This window comes from Solanum verrucosum, unplaced genomic scaffold (genome assembly GCF_900185275.1).
Source record: "Solanum verrucosum unplaced genomic scaffold, falcon-dt-bn FXZP01000031.1, whole genome shotgun sequence".
Taxonomy (NCBI): Eukaryota; Viridiplantae; Streptophyta; class Magnoliopsida; order Solanales; family Solanaceae; genus Solanum; species Solanum verrucosum.
The window spans coordinates 157,100-172,046 of NW_026020194.1; the positions used below are offsets into that span (position 1 = coordinate 157,100).

The window sequence follows — 14,947 nt, forward strand, 5'->3', positions numbered from 1 at the left end:
CGAATATTTTCTGATCACAATCTGATTATCTACAATTATTAATTATTGTGATTTATAATATTTTTATGTAACTTTCAAATAATGTACATTACTGGTCACTTTGTCCTAATTTATGTGATATGGATAAAATGACAAAATTAACCCTTTTAAAATGTCTTTCAGATATTTTAAGTTGTTAATTATTATTATTTATAATACTTTTTTGGTAATTTTAAAATGATATGTGTTATTTTTTCTGTCCCAATATATGTGAGCCTGATAGAATTCTGAGAGTCAACGTATTGTATTATATAGCTTTTAAATATTTTAAATTGGTAATTATTGTAATTTTTAATGCTTTTTAAGTCATTTGTAAATGATATATGTTGCTTCCTTGATTGAGACTTTTCCATTTGTGACACATATATATACATATTTGGTGCCCGTGCCAGCACGGGCCCAATAAATATTAATTTTTTTTGTTTTAATTTATGTGATATAAATGGAATTTGAAGATCAATCGATTTTTATATGTTTTCTTAAAAATATATTTGAAGTTATTAAATTGTTGTGATTTATAGTATTTTTGTGTTAGTTTTGAATAATATAGGTTACTCATGTTTCAATTCACGTGAATAATCATAAATATTTTCAGTTGTTAATTTATTGTGAATTCTAGAAATTTTGACGTTATTTTCAAATAGTACATGTTACTTATTCTATTCCAATTAGTCAACCAAATTTCTTATATGATTTAAAAATATTTTTAATTGCTAATTATTGTGATTTATAGCATCTTTTATGTAAATTTTAATAATATATAATTTGTTCAATTTCATATGACAATGATAAGATTTCAAGAGTCAACGCAATAAAAATTTAATTTTTAAAAAAAGTTGTACCTCTAATATATTTTGTAGCTAAAATATACTCTCTCCGTCCACTTGTATTTGTCATGTTGCGCTTTTTGAAAGTCCATTTGACTAATTTTCAAAGTTAAATCAGATTGTATTAATTCGATATTTTTAAAAAAAAATTAAATATGCAAAATCTATACAAAAAGTACTATAAATTGTAATTTTTTGCCTATGAATATGATGAAAAAACCATTGTAAAATATTAGTTAAAATTCTTATAGTTTGATTCTAAAAAGGAAATCATAACAATTAAAAGTGCATAAGGAGAGTAATAAATAGGTAATTAAATTTCAAGAAGTTTAAAATAAAAGGTTGAAAAAAAGAATTAAATAGACAACATATATTGAAAATTGAAAACATATAAATAATAAATTGGCCCAAATGAGGTCAAACTTTTTTACTAATAAGTAGTAGATAATTGATGGTGTTAAATTGTCTAATAATATAAATTTTAAAGGTACAATCATAAAAGAAGAATGTACAACACTATCTAACACATATCATCCAACACTTGTTATGTGCTAAGTAGTATATATTTTCACTTATTATATATAGTAAATATATATAGTAATGAAGTTATTGCATTTAACCAAAAATGTAAAAGACAATTGTGGAAATACAAAGACAATATCTTCAGGATGGATTCAGTGTTGATTAGACTGGACTCTAGCAAAGTCATACCTTTCATACTAATAACATAAAAAAACAAAGTGAGTTATGGGTAGTTGCATTCTTTGAATAAAATTCATATTGGGTTTCGAGAACAACCAAAGCGAATCGCTAGTGTCCAATTCCTTTTGCATGCCTTTGGGTCCTATTGCACACAGAGACGGATCCAATTTGGGGCTTATTATAAGCCGTACAAAAATTATATTATTTCTATATAATTAAAATTATGAATATATATAGATATATAAATTGAATTTTTTGATAAACAATTTGGCTCTGCCATTATATGCATGCATAATCTAAAGGTCATTTTGTTATAATTAGGAGGAGATATAATAATTTCGCAATAAATATAAAATTAACGGATTTATGTAGATATAAGCAATTTCATAATTATTGTTTAACCTTATATGAATTAAAGATTAACAATTGAATGTAAAAATAGAATCAAAAGTAAGTTATAATAATTACTATTAACTTGATCCTGAAAGTAAGTTCTATAGTGTATTGATGTAAAAAGGCAGGGTAAGTTAGGGGTGTGCATCGGTCGGTTTGATTTTATCTATTATCGATTTGATTTATTAATTTTTAATTTTTAAATACACTAAATCAAGAATCAATTCGCGAAAACGCTGACAACAACTGAAAGGAAGGGGTCCACGTAGCTATTGCGTTCGCCCCTTTCCTAGTCAATGGGTCACAACAAGTTCGACATCTACTATAAAAGATAAGATATTTTTAATCAGTTTCCAATTTATTGTAAAATTTTGATTTTCGGTTTCACCAATAAGAAAATGCTTATAAAACAAATATATTACTTGTTCAATGATGCGACGTGACAAGACAATAATGTAAATTTATAGAATGCTCATAAAATAGAAACAATACTAACATGAAAAGAACTATAGAAGTGCAACACAAATAGAAATTAATTAAGCGGAATATGGTTCTTACTTTAGGTTTTGAAGTTTTGTATAATGTAAAGTTGTAAACTCAAAATCATGATGAAGTGTGAATTAAAGGCTACAAGGAAAAGACAATTACCAGTAAGGTACTGAGACTGACATTTAATATTTATGTAGGGATAAAGTAGTAAATAACTATCGTCTTAATGAATTATCGGTTTACCTAATAACCCAATATTAAAAATCCAATATCAAATTGATAATCCGATAATTTTTTTTACAAAACCATTAGAAATTTGTTAACTCAATTACCCAATAACAACAAACCAATAAAAAATTTTGATTCAATTTATCGATTAGTTCGATTTTTGCACACCCCTAAAGCTCCTACTATGTTAATGAGCAATTGATTTAGAACAAAACATATGAGCTTTGTGAACAACTTTGCGAAGGAACTATAGGTGGAAATTTCAACCCATATAAGTGAAATGGATCCATTTTTTCTATATTTAATTAAATGGATCGCTCATATTTTCTTAAATGGATAAATACGGACTTCAAATTATTTAAACTCACACAAATATGGACAGAATGGGTAAACATGAGAATCCATATATATCCATATATCACTCACTTATCATAAAAATTCCTAATTGCAATATTTGTTTTTGAAAATAAAAAATAGAAAATTGGTGGGGTGGGGTAGGGGGTGGATGTGAGGGTGGGGGAAATTTTTTTTGGATGTGGGTGGGAGGTGTCCTGGGGTAGGAGTTGTGGGGGGGGGGGGGTAGGGTTGAAAAAAAAACTTATTTTTTTCAATAAAAAAAATTATAATTTTTTTGGGGGCTGGGTGGGGGTGGGAGGGGGGAGGGTTGGCAATTTTTATTTTTATTTTAAAAAAAAATTCAAAAAAAACTTTTTCTAATTTTTTTCTTTTGGGGTGGGGGGGTTAGGGTTGGCAAAAAAAATATTTTTTAAACTTTTTTTGGGGTTGGGTGAGGGTTGGCTGGGTGGGGTGGTAGGGATTGAGATATTAACAATTTAGCTTTTAATATTTTTTTAGCTTTAGGAGAATGATGTGGGTTACAATCATTTTATTCAAATCATATTTGACCAAATTCATATTTACCCATATTTTATATGACTGGATTGTGATCCAATCCATTTTAACTCAATTAATATTCAATCAATCCAAATCCGATCTAATCCACCCATTTGCCACCCTTGGAAGGAACTATAGATTCGGATCACTCGTGCGGATTAACCTAAATCTATATAAATAATAAATAAATATATGTTTGTTATATATTTAATTACTATTAAATAATGAAAATACACAATGGTTAGGACTCCTTCTAATTTGGATGAAGATTTCTTTTTCGGAAAACATTAAAATAATTCTATAGCAAGGTATTTCCTCCATTTCATATTAATTTAATTTTTGAGGCGTTTCACACCCTTTAAGAAAAGTAGATTAAAACATAAATTAAACATAGTTTTTCATTTTTATCCTTATTAATTATTGTCAAATTTATGATTAAAATAACTAAATATTAATTAATTATTAATTCCAATACTAACTAATGAAGGGATAAATTGAAAGAACACTCTAAAAGTAATTTTGAAAATTTAACAATTAAGTTAATTTGAAAAATGAAAAATGTCTCAAAAATAAAATTAATATGAAAGGGAGTACAATTCATAGACTAAAATTCTTTAGTGTAGTTTGCATTTATATACATGTAATTAAATTACTCTTCCTATTTAAAAAAGAATGACTTAGTTTGACTTGAAACGTAATTTAAAAAAAAAAACTTTATAATCTTGTGGTTCTAAATTAAAGTCATGTCAAATGTATCAAAATGCTTTTTAATCTTGTGATCTTAAACATGTCAAGTGAAAAGTTAAAATTAAAGTGTTGTAAAAAAAAGTCACTCTTTTTTAAGTAAACTAAAAAAAAAAATTGAGTCATTTTTTTTAAACGAAGAGAATATTAAATTAGTGAAACGAATTCAATGATCTTTATTGTTAGATCATGTTTGTACGTCATAATAATCATTATCTGCATGTCCCATGTTGTTGTTCTGTGAAGCTTATCATGTCCAGCCAGACACTTGTGAGTTGTGAGTGACCAATAGTTCATTTTCTGCATAAATATCTGTCCTTCAAATAGTGTTTGGTATGATGAGGTAAACAGTAGAGTAGCAATAGGGAGTAATCTGATTGGGATATAAGCAGATCAGGCGTATTTAGAATTTCGACAAGATGAATGCATGATTATGAAATAATGTATTTTAAATATAAATTTAATTGATTTAATTTTAGATTTTTAATATAAATTATTAAATTTTAAAAATTATAAATTCAAAATATATAATACTATTAATTTTAAATTTTAATATACATATTTAATTTAATTAAATAAGAATTTTATGGTGCTAAATTTTCTAGGAAATTTCAATTGAACATACTTGAAACTTTTGAGAGATTTAAGGAAACAATAAAAGAAAAATTAGTTGAAATGTCAAAAGTCTAACTATTAATCACTTTGGAGAGGTGTTATTCAAAAATACAACGTAAATATAAAATTTAAATTTAAATTTTCGAAGTGCACTAAATCATCATCGTATTATTATATGATACTTTAAATAATAATTTAAACATTTATATATATATATATTTTTAAAATAACACTATTATATATGATCTAGAGAGAGGAGCATGGGTTCACGTGAACCCATGACACCCTCTCTAGATATGCCCCTAGATATATGAAGCTGCAAATTCGTTGTTTGTGGTGCCGCAAATGAAACTACTCTATTTGAAGTCTTAAGTTAGAGTTTTGAATATGAAAATAATTATTGGGAAGAGACACTATCCCTAAATGGAGTTTTATATTGATTGAATTCGAATTAATTATATTTCATTAATGTGAATATTGAACATCGAATGAAGAAGCTCAGATTTCGAGATGAGAAACATTGCCACGTGAATTTGTGCAATTATTAATTACTGCCTCTGCAATTCCTTTTCCCTCTTTGCTCTTTAATTAATTACCCATTAATTCCATCATCACATACGTCAATCTTCAAACTACCATGAATTATTTCTCCGTATTTTAATTTGTTGTGTTTAAAAAAGTCTCTTTTTTTTTAATAAAGAATATTTTAATAAATTTTATGTATCTTTTTAGTTTAAGATTGTAAAAGTAATGTGTTTTTGCTAAAATTCTATTTCAAATCAAAATCAGATAAATAAATAAAGAAAACGAAGGGAACATTTTGCAACTTTATTACAACCTTTATCTTTTTGGCTTAATTTTTCTATCCTTTAGTATCCAGTCTCCTTAAATTTGCAACATAAGCTAAAACAAATGAATTAAAAAAGTTGCAATATAAAAAGAAAATTAGTCACCCATTACATATATGTATACCTTATTTTAAAAGTCTACATTATAACTTTATTAAGTCCTTATTTATTTTGAACATAGTGAATCAATACAATGAAAATTTATATAAAGTTACTTGAAGGCTAAATCCAAGATACTATTTGTATGTATTTAAATATCTTTGTGAGAGAGAACAATTTAATCTTCTTATTTGATATTTCACTTTTGTTTCGAGCTTTAGGGATGAACCTAGCAGTCCGTCTGCAGATTGATCGAACTCAGTCGATTTGTTCAATAAATATAATTGTAACTCATATATTAAAGAGATAACTCGTCTACTTTAGTATCATGATTTGATTATTACTTTAATTAAATTTGTAATTAAACGCTTGTAATTAGGAAGTTATTAGCGATCCAATATACATTAGATTTATTGTACATATACCAATGAAGATTATAAATATAGTATTTAAATTTATGCCTTTTACCACCCACCCGCGTTGTTAATGAACTTGAATGTTTGAATAAATTTATTAAATTTCTAAATTTTTTAAAAAAATAGTTTTTACCAATTTATTTTAAAAAATTTTTGCTGAAGCTTTTGTTATATTTCTTGATAAACTATGAAGAGATAAAAAAACAAAAAAATAAAAAAGAGGAGGAAATTACTGTTGAGTTCAGATTAGTTAACAAAGATTTGGATTCTTGTGAGAAATTGAACATGTATTTTCTTTTCTAGACAATTATTATTTTATAGTAGAATTTAATTTAAACCAGACTGTACCAAAATAATATCTCATACTGTCAGTTGTAAAAATAAAATATAATAATTAATACTAATAATTCGATTTGGCTAATTTGGCCTTTTTTGGTGAGTCGTTGTCACCAGCTTTTTGACATTTCTTCAGTACTGTTTAAATGGAGAAAAAACCAAATTATTAGAACAGAGAAAAATGTACGATAGTAAATTGTTTTCTGTTATTTTGTTTAATTGTCTGCTGATTTCTAGGGATGTGAGCCTTTCCCAACTAGATAGTTACATCTAGTTAGGTTCCTCTTTCTTATTTAGTTTCTTTCTAACCAAGTTGTATTTTATTGCTTTGAGTTAGAGTTTGATAGATTTTATTCTTTTAAATATTTATCTGATTAAATTTTAAAAATATAATTTTCAAATGTTTTCACAAATGGACTTTGATTAATTTTTGATTTATTTAGTTTTTTGGTTTTTTTACTTACAGAACTTCAGATATTGTTCAAGTACAATGCGTAACCAAATATATAATTAAAAATTATAATTTCTTAAACACAATTTTAAATTTTAACTTCATGAAATATGACCAAACGAGTTAAGATAAATTGAATCATAATGAACTAAACAACGAGTCCATAACTCAACTTGTCTAAGTCTGGTTCATCATTTTAACAAACCTGATAAGTTTCTGAATACTTAAAGGACTAAAATCAATAAGTTTATAGTTAAAGAACTAAAATCGATAAGTGTATAGTTAAGGGACCAAAACTGATAAGTTTTTGAATAGTTAATGACTAAATTCGTTAAGTGTATAGTTAAGAGACTATTTTAGACTTACTCTTATAGTTAAATGACTATTTATGTCATTTCTCGTGAAAGGGACCTATAAATAAATAAAAAATGATAATTTGAATTTTATAATTAGTTAAATAAAAATTACATTTCTATTAATTACATTAAAAATAATTTTTAGCGATAGTTAATTAATGATAATAATTTAATTATCGCTAAATATATATTTGTAGCAACAATTACTAGTGACAATTATCTTTTTGTATTTTTTGTAAATTTCACTAAAGCTTAGAGTAATGATTCTAGAGAAAGATACAAGTATTTGATGATGTTACAACGTGGTAATCCTACTATTTCTATTTAGAGTGACATATTAGGAGTTAATTGTTAAGCAGTAATCCCTCATTAATTCATAATAACTGATTAATTGAATGACATTTAATAATGAAGAAATAATATTCTATGTCATTTATAGGTCAGTTTCATAACAACTAGTGTTGGCTATTAACTTTTCCTCCGAATGTAATGCTTGATTATCTTTCACGCGTCACTGTATGATTCGATCATGTGTCTTGTTATGCTTTGAATAACTTTCGCTATTTTCCACGTGTCACAATCTGATACGGCCACGTGTCTTGACTATTTTTACCTTATACAAATTTATTTTTTTGCATCATAATATTTTACACGTTATGTCTCATGTCCTTAAAGAATTTATGCTCTGCTAGACAAATGTTCGATTGAGAAAAAATAAATTAAAGACTAATCCATATAAGGGACAAAAAATAAAGACTAACTCATTTAGAAGACAAATCGTGACTTGAAGGGGCCTAATTCAGCCCTATCTATAGAAGACCAACAGTGGGTAACCTATCCAATCTGTATGTAGAATTATACAATTGCATTTGCTAGTCAATTAATTGTTACCATATTATTTAAGGTAACTTTGTTTTGAATTTGGCATGTGTAACTTTGTAAAGATAAAAGGACTTATTTGTTGATGCTCCTTTGGGATTGGGAAGTTATTGATTATTTGAATTGGAAGTTAGACGTAAATGTTTGAAGTTGGCATACATAAATAATATGTCAAACTTTAGTTCAAATTTCTAACTTCGAACACTAATTTCACTGTTTCAATTCTAGATTTGGCTAATCAAAATCGACTATACTGTTCACTTGGCCCAATCACTGTTGAGGGAAGTCAGTCTCCTTCAAACTCTTAAGCTAAATTCTCTATATGGATTCAATAATAACAGATGTTGAGATGGCCGAGTTGGTCTAAGGCGCCAGATTAAGGTTCTGGTCCGAAAGGGCGTGGGTTCAAATCCCACTCTCAACATTTGTTTTTTCGCTGATACATTAATTTGATGCGCGAAATACATTAATCGTTAAGTAAGATACATTACATTTTATACATGATACACTAATCTGATGTACATTTTATATATGATACATTAATCTGATGCGCGATATACATTAAACTGATGCGCGAAATACGCTAATCTGATGCGCGAAAATGAGGAATTTTGGAGATTTGTAAAACTTATAGGGGATAATGGTAATAAGTAAACTAAAATGCGGGATTTCTGTAATTTTTCCATTTATAAATTACGCCTACTTTCTTTATTTTGATTTTTTTTAAAACTCATTATTATTAATACAAAAAATTATGTCCGGAACAATTTGCCCATTCAAGAAATCAACCTAGAACTCTCTATTTTTTGCCCTAAAAGTCTGTGCTAACATGTCTAGCAGTAGACTATTATTAATGGTACATGGGAAAATTTGACCATTTTTAATTATTATAATTAAGCGCACATTTTATGTTTGACATATACACATGACTTTGACACATTGATAGGGTTAATAAACACAAACATAAATCCTAAGGTTTAAGAATAGATGCTAAATATAAATTAACCATCCAGATAACTGGGAAATTTTTCTCTAACTCATGGAAACCAATTTTGCTGGTACTACCCTCTGTTCCTATCAAGTGGATTAGACCATCTTCACCCTTTGTCAAAATGAACTCGGATGGGACCTGTGTTGGAAACTCAAGTGGCGGAGGTGGAATTGTGAGAGACTCAAACGGCAACTGTATTCATCCTCCCACTTGGAAATGGAACCAGTAACGCAGTTGAAGCTAGTGCATTTCTCTTAGGACTAAAATGGTGCACAAACAATGGGCATAGCATTATAACTAGTGAAATCAATTCACTTCTCCAAAATTGTATCCAAAATATTTGGTCCACTCCTTGGAGGATTAGAGAAACAGTTGAAGAAATTAGGAAGCTAGTCCACAAATACAATATCCAGACTGATCATTGCTTCAGAGAAGCCAACAAAGCGGCTGATAAACTGGCCTCGAGGAGCCATTCTATCAACAATGTCAAAATTTATACCGACCCTAACTCATTGCCAAGACAGGTAAAGTGTCTTTTTAACTTAGATGGCAATTTCGTTCCTTTAGGACTAAAAGAAAGAGACCGGGATTGATTTATTTTGATCCTCCTTGAGAAATTTCTTCCTATTGCCATTTAGTCAAGTTTGCACACTAACTTCTTCCTTAATAATTTCCCTTGACACAACATCCTAACAGATAAAAGGCAGGCACCTAAAAAAGGAGCTTACGCATAGTTTCATGTTCTATTTCACTCTCTGATAGAATGCTGCTAAATACACCAACACCTCTAACAGAAACACAAATCAAGTAGAGATATAATTGCTCACAAGTTCACATGTCCAAGATGTGAGCAAGTAAAAAGCATAGGTATTGGAAAAGAGGAACCTGCAGACCGTTTCCTGGTATTCTACCAAAACCTGGATATGTAGGGATGAAATATGAGTCTAGCATATCTGGTCATTGCAACCAAGCATGATAACAGCCCACTAACCAAACAAATGACAATGAATGTGCATACTGGAAACAAAACAGAGAAACTCTTAATTTGGAATACGAACGAAAGGAAGTATGAGTTGTCACAGAACAGAAAACCAAATCCATAAGCTAGGATTTAGTCCTATAATAACATTGTAGAAAGACAAAACGCATTGAACTCGAAACTTATGACACAAATGAGACTGTTGCTAGATCGGTTTGCTGTAAGTCATGATATCAGTTGAATTATCATGTTGCTGTGAACATTTGTTCCACATAATATAAATCAAACCTATCAAGCTGAACTGGGAATAAGTGAGTTATAGTGCTCACCAAGCCCAAAAGCATGCTTGTGGTAAGATAGCATTATACTGGAAGCTGAAGAGCCAGACCCACTGCTGGATTTGTATTCCTTTCCCATCTCCACATCAGGAAACGACCCTGAGAATATCATTATATGTTTCTTTAAGACGTGAGTTAAAGCACCAAGCTCAAGTTGTCCTCCCCATGCAGCAGTTGACTCCACTTCTCTACAGTAATTCTCGAACCTTCCTACAAGAGAATCATCCGATTCTCCCTCTTCTGCATTCTCAGAGAGGAAAAAAGGGAGAAAGTCAGTTGCATGTTTCCTCATGTAAGCTGCCACCATCTGTCGCAGTTCAAGATATGAATAAGGCGATGAACCACCAGTGTGGATAGCCAACTGATTCTCCACAGCTCGGTAGAGACAGTGTCCATCAGGCTTTATTTCGTTAACAGTCAATCCAAGGGGCTCAAGCTTTCTTTCTAACTTTTCATTCTCAATAACCCGATCACTTATGATATTACTCTGCTCTTCTTGTATTCTCTGCTCTCTGGCTGCCTCTTGTTGAGCTCTTTTCTCACGTCTCTTCACGCTCTTGCTGGGTTTTGAATGGTCAGTTTGACTACTGACAGAAACACCAGCAATGGCCTTCACCAATGTGTCAAGATTCCCTTTTTCCTTCCCATTATCATTATTACTATCACCACTGTAGCCTAAAGAAGCAAGTTCCCCAGCATGCCCTTCTTTGAGCTTTGCAGAAAGTTTAGATACTTCTTCGTCCACTTGTTTTTTCTTAGCTTTCTGTTCAGCTTTGCTGCCTTTAGCTGCTGCCTTTTTCATAGAAATTTCTTTGTCCTGTAGCTTAGAGATTTCTTTCCTGCATACATCAATATGAAATGTCAACAAAAAAATTAACCTCCCAATAACTAATTTGGAGTGATAAATTAAGCAAGTGCTTCACACAACGCTTAGACATTCAATAACTGAAAACCTTATTACAAGCCATCTGTGATATTGGTAACACAATTACTTATCACAGGTCAAAAATTGAAAGCCTATGCATGGTTCAAGAAGCCTGTTATAAGTCATCTCCTCATATAGACTTCCAATCTTAATTATTAGTTCTTGTAATATTCATTTCAACAATTAGAAAAACTTCCAATTCTTTTTAGGTGGATCAGCATTATAGAAAGTCAATAATCATTCCATAAGCTCATATTTTAATCAATAAGAGCAATTTCTTACAAAGTCGATAGTGTTTCCGAATAAACGTGCTAGGGAGTAGGGATACAAGTAGTATGACTGGTCTTATAAGCAGAACAATGTAATAATCATGTGGAGGGTTATATAGAGAATATTAAAAATACAACTAGGGGAGAGCAAAACCAAAGGCAACATGTCCTCTAAGGGCCTTATAAAATACCTATGCCTAGAAAGCATCTCCTCACGGGTTTCTGTCATCTTTTGAGGCGCACTTTCTGAGGCTCCCTCAGGCAACTGATCTTCTGCTTTAGGTGTATCCTCCATTTCAAAACCCTGAAACAATATGAACAGCAAATAAGCATCACAATATAGATGGGAAGATTTTACAAATCAATCATAATGAATGTTATGTCGTAATTTTACTATCTTTAGAAAAATCACTTTTTGAAATGTTCCAAGTATAAGACCATAAGACCACAAGGAGCGGTCATCCAAAACTTCTATGAAATACAAGTCTCCAATTAACTAACATATCTCAAATTTTCTGCAGTTGACTCCCCAAGAAGCACACCAAAGTAAAAGATGCCCCCTTTCTTTGGGCCCTTAACTGTAATATGAATTTACTGTTGTCTTGTATACAAACATTTCAAATCATGATGTCCCTTTGCCTTGTGTACAACATTTCTAAGAAAGGTTCCACCTCACAGATAATTTCTTTTTTCTTTTTTGTTGACCGTGGTGTCTGGGCCAACTTTCGCACACCTCAACTAATTCCACGGGATACCTGCCACCTCCCACTAGCAACACGTACCATGTAACTCTGTCCACCAAGGCTAGGACAAATGAGAAGAATCAACTGCCACCTCACCGATAATCATCTAGATCCCAAGATCAAGGATCTTCCTATTTCTTCAAGACGTCAGAGTAATTTCTAGGGAAAATGATCATTGTGACGCCACATACCAAGCCATAAGCAGACCATTCGCAATGCTGAACCTAGAGAAATCCATTTTCTCTCTCATTATATTTCTCCGGAAGCATATTCCATATGAGGAACTCTCACTTTTCATGTAAACGAAGTATGCTATTTGCTGCTCTACTTCACTGTAATTGCCTACGTGTCTTCCTCTTTCATACACAAATCTCTATCGTCACTACCCCAAAAAAAGCTCAGTTAAAAATCCTAAATCTTCTTATACTAACCCCCCTACTTCAATTAGAATCAAAGTCCTTTTCTTCACTAATCAGTAACTGGAAAAAGGATTTTAACTTCAATTGAAGCAGGGACTTACTCCCATAAAGCTCAGATTTTTGACTAAAAAATAACTACGGTAAAAATATTTTAAAAAACTGAAAATTGCATATTCAATTAAATTAATAACTGAAACAAATAAAGAAATACAACAACAACATCATATCCAATGTAATACACAAGTAAGATTTAGGGAGCTTAGAGTCTAACTACTACAAGTAGGTAGAGACATTGTTTTCGTAGATCCTAAGTGCAATAAATCAAAGTATTTACGGAAAAAGGAATACGATAGCGAAGAAAACATGTCAATTAATAAGGAAAAACAGTTCAACAACATTCAGAGAAAACAAACAAGAGAGATGAAAAAAGGGAGAGGGAGCAGAGCGAGGCAGTAAAGAAGAAAAAGGAAGAAAATTACCGAAAATTTTGAAATAGAACCCTAGGCGAGATTGCAGATGAAGCCAAATTTGGAACCCTAGCCAGTCGATGAAGATGATAAACTTGGAGTCCACAATCCCAATGTCCTAAGATGGAGTTTTTTTTTTCTTTCTTTTTTGGAAAAAAAAGATAGTAACAAATAAAGACAAAATCTAATATACTCCTTAACTTTTTTTGGGAAAAAAAATAACAAGTCCCAATTTTATTAATTTATTAACGGTTAAATAATGGTTTTGATATATAAATGATTTACAATGAAGAAAATTATGCTCGTGTAATCTTAACGATTAATTTGATAACGATCAATAATCAATCTCAATAATTGATATGTTAATGATTTAGCATATCTATAAATTCATAACCAATAATTTTCAAAATTGAATATGCCGCCCTAACACTTCAGAATAGAGGAGGCGTCCGTGGAAAATTGAAAAATCAAATCAAAGAAAAATTTGATTTTTTTAGTTTGATTTTATATTTTGAAAATGGACATAATATAGATTGATTTTAAGCACGAAAAATTGAAAAAAAAAAATATCAAAGCAATTCAATTATATAAATAGATTTTTAGAAATATACTTATGCGCGCATGTACACACACATATATATATATATATATATATATACACCCACCCGTTTAGTTTGTTTGGGTACATTATTAGGTGTTAGTAATGGGCGGGTTGGGGGTTATTTGGGTAAATCATTTTAATTTTGGATGTTTTTTTTTGTGGGTTTAAATTTAGTGAATATTTCGGAAAGATGCATAGGATGACATCACGTGTCCAATTGTTAAGAGTGAATGACACAAATGATCCACTTTTCGGACAACAAGAACATAGTATCCAAATAGTAACAAAGGATATTCATATACTATTTTCAATAGTTTGGAAGTATATATATATTCGTCCCTTTTCCCTTTATTGAATTATGAGAATTAATAATAGGCAATCAATGGTTAGAAAATGATCCTTATATAAGCAGGGGTGGACCTGGAGGTTGCCGAGGGGTTCACCCGAACCCTCTCGATAAAAAAATATGTTGTATATTTAAGGTATTTTAAAGAATTTTTATGTCTATATATTGATTTCGAACCTCCTAAATGTAAGCTTAGAGGTTGACTTAGTAGTTGAGGGGTTCAAAACTCACCTCGAGGTTCTTCCAAGACCAAATCTTAAGCACTATTTTTTTTCCGAACCCCCTTAATAGAAATCCTGGATCCGCCATTGTATATAAGTTGTAGGATTATCATTATATAAAGACACACAATATTTTATACTGAATGCTACAACTTTCTTTACTTCCAACCCGAAGGTTGCGAGTTCGAGTCACCAAGAGAGCAAAATGGGTGGGAGCTCCTAGGGAGGGTAAAATAAAAAGTATTATGCTTTGTTCAATGTTTTTTGTTTGACCACTATTGTGGACTTGAAAATAATTATATAGGCAATTATCTAAAATGAGACTACAATTT

At 30.2% G+C, this 14,947-nt stretch overlaps 1 protein-coding gene and 1 non-coding gene across 3 annotated transcripts; one reads left to right on the forward strand and one right to left on the reverse strand.

Annotated features, from left to right (window-relative positions):
- Positions 1 to 8,659: 8,659 nt before the first annotated feature.
- Positions 8,660 to 8,740, forward strand: TRNAL-AAG (transfer RNA leucine (anticodon AAG)). The gene has a single exon. It is a non-coding gene; the product is annotated as a tRNA-Leu (tRNA).
- A 1,596-nt stretch (positions 8,741 to 10,336) lies between these two features.
- Positions 10,337 to 13,585, reverse strand: LOC125829602 (OVARIAN TUMOR DOMAIN-containing deubiquitinating enzyme 5). Of its 2 annotated transcripts, none has more exons than XM_049508807.1 (3): positions 13,461 to 13,585; positions 12,010 to 12,125; positions 10,337 to 11,463 (listed from the first exon to the last, which is right to left on the reverse strand). In XM_049508807.1, the coding sequence occupies exons 2-3, from the start codon at positions 12,111 to 12,113 to the stop codon at positions 10,578 to 10,580; spliced, it is 990 nt and encodes a 329-aa protein (XP_049364764.1). In that variant the 5' UTR covers positions 12,114 to 12,125; positions 13,461 to 13,585; the 3' UTR covers positions 10,337 to 10,577. The 2 variants fall into 2 exon arrangements, with proteins under 2 accessions (XP_049364764.1, XP_049364765.1); XM_049508808.1 differs by having other exon boundaries at positions 12,010 to 12,122; positions 13,460 to 13,578.
- Between the last annotated feature and the right edge of the window lie 1,362 nt (positions 13,586 to 14,947).

Coding starts and splice junctions, on each gene's coding strand:
- LOC125829602 (XM_049508807.1), bottom strand. CDS start 12,113: ATGGAGGATACACCTAAAGCAGAAGATCAGTTGCCTGAGGGAGCCTCA. Junction 11,464..12,009: donor GAGATGCTTTCTAGGCATAG/GTATTTTATAAG, acceptor TGATGTATGCAG/GAAAGAAATCTCTAAGCTAC.